The 14,883-nt window shown below is 41.5% G+C and overlaps 1 protein-coding gene across 1 annotated transcript; it reads right to left on the bottom strand.

Annotated features, from left to right (window-relative positions):
- Positions 1-182: 182 nt before the first annotated feature.
- Positions 183-12,915, bottom strand: LOC130173605 (uncharacterized). Its single transcript, XM_056383019.1, has 6 exons — positions 11,913-12,915; positions 9,170-9,699; positions 8,263-8,872; positions 5,100-7,595; positions 3,734-3,869; positions 183-2,141 (listed from the first exon to the last, which is right to left on the bottom strand). The coding sequence occupies exons 1-6, from the start codon at positions 12,290-12,292 to the stop codon at positions 1,881-1,883; spliced, it is 4,413 nt and encodes a 1,470-aa protein (XP_056238994.1). The 5' UTR covers positions 12,293-12,915; the 3' UTR covers positions 183-1,880.
- Between the last annotated feature and the right edge of the window lie 1,968 nt (positions 12,916-14,883).

The raw sequence follows: 14,883 nt of genomic DNA, 5'->3' as shown, positions 1-14,883 counted from the left end.
CACAGTGGCCAAGAGCGAGAGACTGCTGTTTATAAACTGACCAAAGTCTAACATTAAATGTGCATATAATAATAATAATCATATAGTACCTCTTATCCATGTGTACCTGAAAATACTAAGAAAAACACAGTTAGAATAATGATAGTAATGATACAGAAAAAGAAAGGTGCGGGAAAAAAGCCTGTAAAATAACATTTTATAAATGCAGTTTTCATCATCACATTTAAAACTATTTATACACTCAACATTTACAGTACTGAACTTTCAATAAATCAAAATTTTAAATTACCCATACTCAGTACATGCATTTTATGTCACTTTATTTTTTTTTTACTCCACTTCATTTATTTGACAGATAAAGTTACTGATAACTTTCCAGATTAAGATTTTACATACAAAACAATATATATTCAAATTCACCTTAACCAGCTGCAACAAATAGACCTATAAAAATGTGTTTTTTAAAAACAAAAAGTACAGATGCTCAGTCTAAACAGGAAACATACCAAATCTCCTGGGTCTAAACAAAACACAGCCTATTGTGTTATATTTCACTTAGAGCACAGACAAGCCAGAGTTCAATGACCAGCAGTGCGAGGGCAACTTGTCAACATTTGTTGGAAACCCAACAGACTCCATTACGACAATATAATCTCTAATAAATCAGAGTGCACACACATTCTGTGGAGTCACATTAAAATATCAAGCTGAACCAGCAGGTTTCCACCCAGAGTAAGGAGCGCCCTCCAGTGGAGAGAAATGAGCATTACAGCGAACATACCACAGGTCTGAGCAATCACAAGTCACAAACTTTGACTGATTCATGTGCACTTTATTTTTATTACAGTACAGTACTGCGGTCATGTAAAGCATTGCAAGTAGCTACACTGGTACTAGAGTGGTATTAGAGAATATATTATCATGACAAAAGTATTTGATAGAAATAACTTATAATACTCTTATTTACTGCATCGATGCCTTGTTATTTCTACAGATAAATGCTTTTTCAACAAAACAAAAATTGCAGGATGGACAACAAAACATAAAAATATATTAAAACATTCTCATTGTTTTAGTGTTACAAGAAATAAGAATTTAAAGAAGTGAGAAACAAAATGAAAACAAGTCTTGATCCTCTTGTCTTTTCTGGCACACACATGAATATTGTTTTTTTTCTTATCATACAGCAATGTTAAAGCAGAAACATCTCTTTTCAGAGTATTCACATTGTAGAGCAGCATTTTATGATGTGTTGCTATCTTCTTTGTGGCATTTCTTAAATTCTACTTGAAAATATGAAATTAACTCAAGTTAACCTTTGTGCACTTTGTATTTCATAAAACTATTTCAGTTGAAAATTGTGTGTTAAAATGTTGTTTTTGCACCTCTGGAGCTTCATGTTTAAGGTTACTTGAGCTAATGTCATATTTTGCCAGTGGAAATACTTTAATCCCTGAAGAGCATGTTTAATGCACTTCCAAAAAAAAGTGTTTTCCCTAGCCTGTATTTATTTTATACACATTATAAGCGGTGAGTTTGAAGTTTAAACTGACAACAGCTGACTACCTTAAATTATTCTAGTAAGCATGGGTAAAACAATCATCCGCATCCGCTTTGATTGAAGCTTTCCACATTGTAATTTTTTTTGTCCGTGCCAAATTGAGATAGAAACCAGCATGCACGTTGGGTAACATCAACAGGGCAGTATTAGCAGTGAGAAGACCTGGATGATTTGTGGAGCATTTGTTTGACTGTAACTGACTCTAGAACAGTGACTCCCAATCTTCAGTAATAACCCTGTTTCAAACCCACTCTTGAGGAAACTGTATACTAGACGGTCACACATCATGTGTGATAAACCATACAGTCTAGTGCTGTGGTCACTTGTGTCTGGTTCGCACTTGAAGCAGCGTGGGTGTCTGCTCCATAATTCGCAGTAAAAGATTGTCGATGTAGTCCTCCAGGTCTCGAACCTGTGCCTTGACCTTTTTCAGCTCGGCCTCACATTTCTCCAGCTGCGCCTCCTGCCGCTCCGAGGCCGCCTGCTGCTTCTGCATGTCCATCTCCTGCTGTAGCAGCAGGGAGATCAGTTCCATGTTGGTCAGGTGCTGGTACTGAGCAGAGTTGTCTACGGTCGCCTCCTACAAGAGAGGAGAGAGGAACATGACAGATGTAGGAAGTCATATGAAGACTTTGTCAATCAACAGGAATAGTTTGATATTTTCAGAAATATGCTTGCTTACTTTCTTCAATAACATTTTCATATACTGTATGTCCATTTAATATGAAGCTAGGGCCAGGACACGGTTAGCTTAGCTTAGCATAAAGACTGAAAGCTGGGCAAAACAGCTAGCCTAGCTTTGCCCACCACTACTCATCACTCTCTGTATTGATTAAACAAAAGAGAAACAATATGTTAATCAGCGAGCTTTAGAGGTGCCGGTAGGCAGATTCTGTTACCGTCAGAGAGCCAGGCTAGCTATTTCCACCCTTTATGCTAAGCTAACTGTCTCCTGGCTGTAGTTTCATACTTAACACACATCTTTGAGAGTGGTCTCAATCTTCTCATGTAACTCTATGTCACTATTCACATGAAGAATGTGGTTGGAGTGAATGCTTACACGGTATTAAATACCTCACTCTGTCGAAAAACAGACACATTTTCAGTTGCAGTTGGCAAAATTGAAGTGAGTCACAGGAAACAATGAAGTCATCACACCGGTTACGCTCCTGCAGTGTTTTTATTAATACCATTTGCAGTGCTGGTGTTAAGAATTGCTCATGGAGGCATTAAATAGACTGTGGACTTAATGGCCTTCTGTGATTCAGTGTGACATCTTAATAACTTCATTCGTCCTGTTTGCACACAGTGAAACTTGCACAGCTTTATGGGTAACATCTGAGAATGGACTGTGATTTTTTTTAATCCTAGTTGCCACTAAGATGACACAATGAGTGGTAATGGTAGCTTGCACACCAGCTCAAATCTACACATTTGTAACACTCAACCTTAATCATATCCAAATATAATCTAACCACAAATTACATGCGGTAGTTATTAAAATATCTGAATGCATAAGTTACTCAGACATGAATGTTGTTTTATTTGACGAGGTAACCAAGTAATGCTGTAGTAGGGCTGTGACTTTATTATGTGTTTACTTATTTTTTCATTGCAGTTTCAACCCCCATCAGAATCCAGCTCAGTAATTACAGAAATGTGAAATACGGAGACCCTCAAAAGCAAAAAACATGTCATATCATTGTCAGAAGTAGTTAAAGGTAATAAACAATTCTACATGGTTAATTTTCAGGTTAGACTGATGGTGGCAAGGACCTGGAAACTATTTTCATTTTCCCAAACAGCATCAGAATCCAGCCATATCACCTTATTCATTGGCGTTCTGTTACAGAAATAGTCCAAAGTGTTACAGAAGTAGACTAGAAACATAATTTTATCTGGGCCAAAAAATTATGTCACACCAGAGAGGAGTAATGGGATCAGCATTTCTCTCCCCAGTGTTGAAAGTGACCTCAGGCTAACAGGGAGCTGGTAGGTAGCAGCTGCACACTTTCATGTTTTTTTTTTTTGGTGCACTGTTCATGGCAGTTCATATCACTATCACAGCTTTACGTACTAATCCCTGCAACATTTCTGTGTGAAGAGCAAACGAGCTGTCTATCAGGGTTCATGAAGACTAGGGTTTGTGTTTTTTTTTTTGTTTCACAGTACCTGACTCCTCTCAGCTTCAGCCACCACCTGGTGGGCGGTGCGTCCAGAGTGGATTGTGGACTTGAGCTTCTCCAGAACCGAACGACCCTCCTTCTTCTCTAATTGGCTGGAGGTTAAAGGCTTCACTGGATGAGGTCTGCAAAGTAAAGACGTCAGCACTTGCATTCCAACGTGGATATATTGTATGTTTGCTGTAAGTGCACAACTGTTTCTTAATGACGTCAAGTTACTGTATTATTTCAGTTGATCCAGCAGTTATGTCTGAGCTGCACACACATTTCTTGAAAAAGATCAACATATTAAGACAAACCAGAAAATCCGACTCTAGAATAATAAGCACGACAGGAAACACTTAAACACCACCCTCTACTCTTTGAGCATTAGAAACTGCAGCTGTATCGCTCAAATTTCAACAAGAAATTTGCAAAAATGCCAAGAGCAGTGACTCGCTTGCTACTGGACGTTGCGATTTTATGGGTCTTTGTCTGTTTGTTTGTAACATATGAAAGCACATTTCTATTCTAAATGTGAAGTCTCCTCTCCTGTATCTGTGGTAATTATAGTGTAAACAAAAAGTAAAGTCTAATAAAGTACATGAAATATTTGTTTCCTGGGACTGAATCCAGGTGTGCCACTAGAAATTCTGGGTCCCCTGAACAGCTGTGACACAATAATTATCTATAATTCCTGGCATGTCCAGTCTGGCTCTGGGTCCCCTGGATCATTTAATCCTCCACCACCCCCAACTCATTCTTTTGTATCATACAGGTTTCACTTTTTGCTCCCCTTGTTTTACTGGGAAGACATTAATCTAAATCTAAATCTAAAATTACACACTAACTTAGACTCTGACCATGACTGACTGATGACGGTCTCATGATCTATATTCTAGCACAATAATTTACGCCATGGGAGTCATGACAGTGTTTTTTCGCTCAGTACGTCTAGATATTCTACTATCTGAATATATCTTTGGCTTTCATTAGCAGGTGGCGAAACTAGCAGCAACAGTAGCTTAGTTTAGGTGGAACAATGTGTAAGAAAACAACAAATTACAGTAGCCAACAAGAGACTGAAGCATGAGATGAATAACATAAATGTGAAGCAAAGCCAAGAACAGTGCACAGCAGTTATCATCCAAGCACTTTGGATGAAAAGGCAGAACTTAGAAATAAATACAAAAATGCATTCAACACCAAACAAGCCAGGCCAACAGTGAACAAAGCAACCAGAGCAACAAAATAAAAATAAAAATACCATTTACTGTACATGTTTTGTAGTGTATGTGGAAATCTTGTCTGTTACTCCAAGTTATCACAGCTTGTAAATGCCTACATGAGTCATAACCTAGTGTGAGGATTCTCACCTGCTCTCCTGATGGGGCAGGTTGTTAGCTGGCTGTGTCTCCTCAGGCAAAAGTGAGTGCCGTGCATCGACCAGGGGCTGGTCAGTGGTGGAGGTGGTAGAGTAGGAGGAGGTGTAGGGGGCCACAACCAGAGAGGTGCTGTCTCCAGCACTGGGCCCCATGCTTGAGGGATGTATGGAAGGGCAACAGAGAGGGGTAGGGTGGAGCTCAGCCTGTGCATCAGCGGACAGGGAGAGTGCAGAGGGGGTGGAGGGAGAGGAGGGTTCAGGCTCTTGCAAAGATTGCCCAATCTTTGACTTTGAAGGGGTTCTTGAGTTTGGTGCTACTTTTGCGTGGAGGTCTTCAAAACTGATCTCAGAGGTTTTTCCTGTCACACAGTTTTCTGGAAGGAGAGATGTTGTGTCATCTTTTGAAGATATTTGTGATGTTGTATCAGTGCTATCTACGTGCAAATCTGTCTTTTTATCTAAAGCCAGTAAGGAAGAAAGAGCTGATTTAGTGGGCTGGTATGACAATGGACCTTCCCTCACTTGTGAAATGTTTTGAACGAGGGACAACAGCTGTTCAAACTCTGTGTCTTCACTTTTGCTTTGGCTGTTTGGGCTGCCACTGCTGTTCTGTCGGGACACTCCTTTTGGTCTAAAACGTGCACTAACCACCCCAGAAAACAACTCTGTCTGCTTAAGCATGGCTAGCTTAGCTTGTGGATTTCCATTATCATCAAAGTTCTTTTGTGTCTTTTTAAAATCATTGTCACCTCTTGTTTTATCTCCTCTGGATTCAATTTCAAGATTGGATGAATTAGATGTTTGATTTTGTGACGACAACTCAGCGTCCTCTTTGCTGTGACCGTGTGGTGCCACGTTATCCAGCTCACATTGACAGTCTTGGCAGTTGTCTTGACAAGCTGCAGACAGTTTGCACAGTTTATTCGAAGAAGCAGTTATTGCAAATGAAGGGTCTATGTCAGATATGTAGGTGTCCTTTAAAGTGAACATATCCTCAGGTGTGGTGTCCTCGTGGTAAACGGCCGTCAGGGAATCTTCCGTCAGTTGTGGGAAATTCCCACCTAAACTGTTGATGCCTTTAAGAGTATCAATTACCTCTGACTGAGAGGAACCATCAGAATCAATAAAACTAAAGTCTAAATTATTCACATTCATGTTCAGGTCTCCTAAAGTTAGTGAGAAAGAAACGTTGTTGTTAATGCATGTGGTTTCAGTTGGATTAGACTCTACTGCTTCCTCTACTGGACCAGAAATACTATCAAGTGCCTTCACGTCTGGGTTAGGGGAAGTAGTTGTTGACATGTTCAAAAGGTCTGTAACAGATATCTCACTATCAAGAAGCATTTTAGATCCTGAGTTCTTCAATGTGATGTTATTTCCTGCAGTTTCCTCAGTGTTTAATGACAAACGATGACTGTTTACTTTGGGCTGTCCATAGTTTCCTCTACACATGCGTCCATACAAGTCTTGCTCGAACAACATCCCTCCCCAGCAGTCAGTGTCATCTTCCAGAGGTTCATATTTGAACTTTTTGAGCTTCTCTTCAGAGATGAGTCCTGGAGACGTGATGTTTGTGAACGGCTGGGAGTGGACACTGAGGGAGTCAGAGGTCTCGCTGCTCGTGTGAGGATCTGGAGATATACTGTTTCTTTTGCATTCACCTTCTCTTCCATGTTGTAGTGAGGCCACGCCGGTCTGTGAGAGGAGGTAGGCTTCTTTATGGACAGCTAGCTCCTGACCTCTGTGCAGCCAGCCATCAGAGTAAATCTCATTCACTGAAGTTCTTAAAAGCCTCCTCGGGGGCAAAGGTGGAGGCTGCTCTTCACATGTTTGCAGCTCTTGTGCATGATTATTGGCATTGTTATAAACTGGATAACTACGCCTATGAGATGAAGGTGGACTGGTTCTCAGCTGTGTCTGAGGAAGACTCCCTTTAGGTGAGTTGAGCCTGCTAGAGGCAAAAGCATCAAAAAAGTCATCCCATTCTCCTGCACTCTCTGACATGGACCGAGGGGCTGCGTGGCTATGGGAGTTAGGTGCAGCTGCTTTGGGTAATAATGCAGGGAGAGATATCTGTCTAGCTACTGGCCTGGGGCGCTCCCGCTTTATGGAAGCCATATTTGTAGCATTAACATCATGAGCAGGGCTGGGTGTGTAGGGCTGGGAGGGCAGAGTGGTGTGGTGAAAAAGGGACGAGCCAGAAGAGGAGCAAGGCGCAAAAGGAGGGGACCTCTGCGACTCTTCAGCTATGAGCTCCTCAAAGAAGGGATTGCGCTGCATATGTGGGAAGAAAGGGTTGGATGGAGACAGGGGAGTGGAGGAGGGAGAGGAAGAGGGGGTGAAGGGATTGGACTGATTGCAGTCATCAGGTGAGACATGAGCGGAGGGGGAGGCAGAGGGAGAGGAGCACTGATGGGGGATAGGGGACAGAGGAGGGAGGAGATGGGGTACATCTGAGCTGCTTTCTACCTTAGGAGAAACTTCCAGCCTGTGGAGGAAAATAGGGCACAATAGTCCTCTTAGTTAATGATGTGCCAGGTTACCAAATGGCGAACATCTTTCTTACACAAACACAACAGACAACTAAAACACTAGCTGGTATTCCACAACAAAGTGTTTTGCTCAACTAACTTCACTCTAAACAACAGTAGATATAAAATTGGCCAAATGACGGAATTATGGAAACAGTAACACAAATTAAATCAAAAAAAGCAAAGCACATCTGCAAAATAATCAAGCAAAAAATAAAATATGCATTGTAGCCATTCAAGACCATCTGTGCTGGCAGTTATTCTGTTGGGTGAGCTCATATCAACATGGAATGATTTTCTTCACATCCGTTTGCAAGAGCATTTTTCTAAACCACAGTGACGTTGCATCTGTCATCAAGAAATGAAGACACACACTGGTGAAGAAGATGGAAATGCTGGAGTGCTATTTGTGGAAAATATAGTATGAGATGATGATGGTCGTGGAGAAAACTATGAACTAAATCAATTCCATTTTCAAATGAGCAGGGAGGAGAGCAAACACTGAACTCAGGACACCCAACTGAATACAGGCAGCCTGTGTGCCGGTTGTTGTGCCTGGATACAAGATACATTCATCAAACACGGTGGAGCCCAGAGGTGAGCCTGTAAATGACCCTGACTCACCTTGGCTTGTTCTGGGAGTCACTGGAGCCAAACCAGCCTCTGAGCCTCCCCTCAGATGCTGAAGCAGCCTGGTTCAGGTCTGACTTAGCTGGGAGAGACTCACTCCTCCCTCCAGAGAATAACGTCTTTCGTAGCTTCCTCCCTTTGTCAGGTGAATCAGCAGCAGAGGAGACGATTGGGGTTGCCGCCTGCACTGGGCGACCCCCTAACTGAGCTTGCTGAATCGGAGGAGACGACGCCTGACCTTCCTTTTCTTCCTCCTTTTCATCTCTCTTCATCTTGTCAAACGACCAGCGGCGGCCTTCGGCAAAGGAACCTTTGTCTTCACTTCTCTTGGTGAGGTTCTGCAGGGAACGGGAGAGCGGGGAACATTTCTCCAGCAGCACCAGCTTGGATGGAAGAGTTCCTGAGCTCTTTGGAGTCGATGGCTCAGAGTCGTAGACATGACTTCCATTTATACACAAGGAAGACTTGGACTGAGTCATGGTCTGACCCTTGAGAGACTCCATTGTGAGATTTGTTCGCGGGAAGGCTGTTGTGATCTTGCTAGCTTCATCGCTGAAGGCTCGCTTGTGTGTTAGAACCTTTGTTGTGTGCTGGCTGGTGAGCACTGTTGGAAAGAAGCAAAAAATCAAAAACTAAATGTTCCAAGATTCTTTCCCATTACATGCAGACATTTGATCAATTGTTATTTATAAAAAATATCAGTTAGTCCAGCTTTAAAAACAGTAAATGCCCTTTCTTTAATTTCAGTGTTTTATTTAATAAAATTTAAGGTGGTCTTCAACTGCAGCGAGGCAACCCACCTCTGCTTTAAGACACTGAGGTAAACACTGACTTATTATTGGGTAATTCCAACAGTCACCAGCCCTTATTTCATACACGTTTACATGATTTCAAAGCTTACCTTTTTTAGCTAAATCTGTTTCTCCATAGTGGGTGTCCACTCTCACTTTGCTAGTGTAGATGGGGGAGCTGGGAGGGTCTGACAGCAGATCCAGACTGGGTGGAGGGCAGGGGTTATCACTGGCCATGGAAGACACACTACTCTCTGAAGCCAGCGATGAGCATGACCTGGTGTCAGACGACTTGCGCAGCTTTCCTTTGAAGAAATCTTTCATCTTGCTCCTCTTCTCCTCTGCTATCTCGACATCTCGTGACTCCACCACCGGTCCGCCCTCCTCTCCAAACGGCTGCCCCAGAGATCCTGACAGGGCGGCGTAGCGGCCTGGCACAATGGCTGAGGAAGACTCCACATCCCCCCTCTTCCTCCCTGTGACACGATCCTTGAGCTTGCCAAAAGCAGAGCGAGGTTTGTCCTTCATGGTGAGGTCGAACATACTGGCTGTCATGTTGTTGCGGGTGAACTGGACTGTCACCTGAAGTTCACCACGTTCCTTCTCCTTCCTTCCTACCTTCGAGTTGAGCTTGAACCATCTGGAGAAATAAAAGAAAAAAGACAACTTTATATCACTTCCTTAAATAAATACATTACTTTAGCAGTATATATGAAGTGTCTGCTGTCTTTTTAAAGCACAGATCAGAGGTTGCATGTGTCATCTGGCCATTCACTGGGACAAAATGAGCAACAACAAAAAACATTGATTTCTTTTTGGCAATGCTTTCCACATATTACATAATCTGGAAGTACTGTTTAGGGATTGTACTTTGAAAAATCTTTGAAAACAAACTATTTCACAAGCCTCAGAGCAGGAAATCACAAACCGAATTCCTAAAAGTCCACCCACCTACATCTGGTGTGTATGCGCTGTATAGGACATGAACAATATGAGGAGTCAACCAATGAAATCCTGCCTCCTACGTCCTTTGAGTGGACCAGAGAAAGTGTTAGAGAGCCAAAACTAACAGCAGGAATCCAGTGCGAGTTTCACAGAGCATACAGAGGGAGAGAGAGAGAGGGCGGAGAAGCCACAATTAAAGCCAGATGTGATGTATTGCTTTACTCTACACTGCTTTTCAGTGTTTTTGATGGAAATGTTTCACATTTTACTGGTGACTCCTGTTACGTCACCTGTGGGACAACTGAGGACTTCAAAGACTCAAAATAAGTCAAATTAGAAAAGAATCAGAGCCACATTTTCAAGATACAATACAAGAGTAAACTAAAGAACTTTTTCTTACAGTCTGTAGCTCAGTCGCATATTGAAAGACTCAGTTTACTGCAACTGTTTGATGAGTTGTAAGACACATTCATAACATCCAATGAGCTATATAAGACACAGTTGTAGTGACATCACACTTTCATGCAACCTGTGCCTGAATCCTACTGATTGTCAAGAGGTTCTAACTTAACTTAATGAGAAGTTATTGCTGTGATAACTAAATCATAAATAAAAATTATTCTGAATAAATTTGTGAATTTGTGGAATACTGCTGCAATTAGTAGATTATTATATACTCTATATATATTTAAATGTAATGTTAAATATTACTTAAAGCCACATAAACAGACAGTATCATGTCAAACTCACATTCCCACAATGCAAATCTGCCCAGATCACTCTTTACCAAACTGTATGAGGTTAACAGCTTCAGTTGTGTTAAACCTGTTTAAATGTGTGTTTCTCACCTCTGAATGTGTGACTGTATATATTTGTGTGTATGGAAGTCACATTCACACTATGGGAAACCTAAACCACACTGTTAAGACTAAACTACACATTTTCATTGCACTGCCTCTCCATTCATCTAAATAAGTGCATTGCAAGAATTTTGAAGAATTCTGCCCTTACATAACCAACATTTTTGCTATGATTTTCTACCTCCCTGCAGTTTTCAAAGCTGAATCTAATGGGCCACCGGTGGCACAGACCACATCCCTTTACTATTTATATCTGAGCTAGAATACCAAGTATGGGTTTCTATCTCACTTTCGATAGCCACAGAATACATGCAGGATCACAGTGTGGGATGATATTCACTAGTTTTTGGGGGTAATACGGGTGCAAGAAGAATATAAGCTGTTAAATGTTCTATCATGGATGTTAAAAAATACATATTGCTCAGGTCTAAACATATAAACTACCAAGACTGAGTTGAATAGTGGGAGATTGTGTATAAAAATGGAGGCTTTGTGCAGTTTCCACTGTGGAAACTGCATCTCATCTTGTTGATTTGCAGTGCATTGTGGGACTTCTGCTGGAGTAGCCTAAAGGATATCAGTATGAATTTCAAGTATATCAGTCTAGAGGAATAGAACTTAATGAGCTTTTTATGTGTTTATGGCTCAAGCATTGCTGATCCAAAACACTACCACATCTGTGCATGCATCCTTGTGGGAAGTGATGACTGAGACTAATAAGTCAACTCAGTTGCTGTATTTTGGGTTGTACATGAAGCACATGGTTGATAATTATAGTGCACTATGAGGATCTTGTCAATGCAAGATCAGCTACATAAGGAGGAAAAATGTGAGTAGAGGAAACTAGTCTCTAATACTCGTTTTTCTTTCTACAGTTTCTGAATGGAGAAGTACATAAAACGCTGAATGTCAGTCTCTTTTAGAGTTTACCATATAACCTAACCGTATGCTGGTCTGACATAAAAATCACATCATTACTATCTCATGTGTGAGCAGGAAGCTACGTGGACAAACTACATGACTACATTAAAATTCAAAAACAACCTACTCATCTCTTGGACACATTCCATCCTGAAATATCTTATCAAGAGGAATGATGGCTTGACCGAGAAACACGTCCAGCCCGATAAGCACTCGGTGCATAACCGTGAGGACCAGGTCTCCGCTCCCCGGGGGGTAGGCGCTCCGGCCGCCGTCCTCCAGGATCCCCGGTAGCAGCTCGAAACAGCATTCCTCGTTCCACTGTGGCACCTCCGCCTTCTCCACCAGCCCGGTGGTGTACTTCTCCTTCCCCACCTGGATGATGGTGTAGAGGTAGCGGCTGCCGTGCTTGCCCTTGGTTCGCAGTCCTCTAGCGCGGAGCACGGTGACATTCACATGAGTGGGCACCCATCGCTGATCATCGTCCAGATCTATCAGTGACATCATTTTTGCAGCGCTACACAGAGGCGAAGTGGCTACCTCAACCTATTCCTAAATAATCGTAGCCTCACTCAGACGCCTGTCCTATCACTTGATTGGGAGATCATTCCTCCTTCACGTTGCGCCACAGTGTCCGTTCTGCGCAAAAATACCTCTGCAGAATATCTCCAAAGTCCGCCCGAGCCTCTGAGGGTTTACCCGAGGTCAGTTTTCAGACAGCAGACGGGGCTTATGTTCAGCTTGAAGCTCTGCATGCCATTCCCAAATTCAATCAATGCAAACCAAGTTAGGCGAGCTGCGTGCAGAAATCATCCCATGTCCACGCTCCGTACATGTCGCACCAGTTAGTTTACTGTCCGAAATGTGCTCATTGTGTTCACGGCCCGCCCTCCTCCACAACAGCAGGCCCGCATACAGTGAGAGAGGTGCCGCAGAATTAAAGAGAAACACCCAACCAGACCTTCAGCAGATGCACTGACACACACGCTGCTGTGCTGTGGCGCACAGTAAGACTAGACAGTAGTGTATGTAAACCGGGAGGACACTGGTTCAGCAGCTTGTCCATGTTTAACCATCAGAAACCCATGTGGACTCTGAAGTTTCAGGGCGGAACCTTCCGTGAGAAATAAATATTCTCCAGCTCATTCTGTATTTTTTTTTTTTTTTTTGATTTCGTGAACCTCAGCATTTCCAGATTTTTCAGCCTTCCAACCCTCTTTAACAATCCCCTGCAACATACAGTGAAGGAGCAAGTAAAACCATAAAAAGGCAAATAAAGGGCTGTTGGAAAAATTGAATAATTTTATTAATCAACATCGTATTTTAATTGAATGATTATAGGCTCTTAAGGCTGATTAGTCATTTGCAATTCCGAGTTTTACTATAGACACAGTTTAGTGTACAAGTATTCTCCTTTTCGTGGACAGGTCTGCACATTAACGTAAATTACAGTAAATATTGTATTGACACTGGCTGGAGAACAGCTTTCACTGACAGACTACATCAGGTTACTGTCATTTTTTCAGCTACAATGACATCTGGTGGAGATCAGTGACAGTTCACTACTACTATACTGTAACAAACAGATGTTGAAGCCTTCCAAGTGGAGGCGTTGTAGTCACATCCATTTATTAATTTCTAAACTAATACAATGAATCGGTCAACACCTGGTCCCCTGAGAGCTGCATCACTGTAAAATTATCTGGCATTCTGACAAACCATTTTGCATGATTTGTGACTATAAAATAAATATTAGCCTACATATTTTCTATTTTATGCTACTTGTTCTTCTACTCCAAGACATTTCATAGGAGAATATCGTACTTTGCAGATTAGGATTTTACCTACAAAACATATGATCGACGTATAAATATGATGCATCGCTACAGAACAGAGTATCAATAAATGGTTAAAATGGTGGTGGCAGGCATACACAAATGACCAAATCAGCAGTTGACAGCAGATTTTACTTTCAAAACCTATTTATTGGCTGGCCAGTTGAAAATGGCTTTTATCGCTACCATTGAACTTTTACAATATATATCTCAGCCATATACAATGTCAAGAAAAATAAATACCTTTGGTTTGTGAAAAATAAATGTTACTTCAACTCTAACCAGTTGAAAATGTAAAAAGTAAAAAATAAATAAAACAATAACATTAAATAAATAAAAATAATAAATAAACATATAAATATCAGCTAGATGGGGCTGTAGAGTCAGTGGCTAAGTTTGCACCCAGGCTCATCTCTCTCTCCTGCACCTTCACCCAGCTCTCCCGCTGCTCTGCTCTCCTCCACTTTGTTTAACAACTCCTCCCTGTCTAATGTTACTTGTCTAATAAGATTACATTAAAAGTGTGAGTAACGTAACGCTAACAGCGTTATATAGTTTACACTCACATCAGATCTGATTACAAGTGTGAACATTAAAATACAATTTTTTACCTAACCATCATCATTTACGAGTCAGTAAAAGGCTTATGATAGGCTACCTGACTAGCGTCTTCTTCATCTGTTGTCTTTCTCTTCTTAAAGAAGTATCTGAACAAGCTCATCTGAAAATGCAGTCAGCAGTTAATACATAATGGCATGTAGATATTAGCTTAATGCTATCAATTAGTTTACCTAAGTTAGCGTCACTGAGTTGGCTAATAAGTCTACCTTTTCTCCGGTAATTCGCTGCCTTATTCCTCACGACTTCACTTCTCTGACTCTGACCTGGTGCCTGACTTCACTTTCAAGGCCGCGCTCTCTCTAATTAACTCCAATAGGATCCCCCAAACTCTAAAAGATAGCTTAAAACCCTATTTAAGGGGGAGAGAAGGGGGAAGGAGAAATATGAAGGAAAAATGAGGAAAAATTGAGAAATTGAGAGAAATTAAGTGAACTGATAGTCATTAGTGTCTCTACTGCCCATCACAAGTTATTGGACACAGTTGACCAAACAAGACACTTAACTAGAGTATGGCATAGGAAGCTGCGGATCCAAAGTTCGCAGTTCGGTTCCCGACTGGAACATGTGGCTACCCAAAATTACCAAGCATTGTAAATCTATCAAATATCACTTAATAAGTGATACAAACTGGATGGGGACATC

Source organism: Seriola aureovittata, chromosome 8 (assembly GCF_021018895.1).
Source record: "Seriola aureovittata isolate HTS-2021-v1 ecotype China chromosome 8, ASM2101889v1, whole genome shotgun sequence".
In the NCBI taxonomy this organism is placed as follows: Eukaryota; Metazoa; Chordata; class Actinopteri; order Carangiformes; family Carangidae; genus Seriola; species Seriola aureovittata.
The sequence above is the reverse complement of the archived record's forward strand: the minus strand, read 5'-3'. Positions and strand labels throughout refer to the sequence as shown.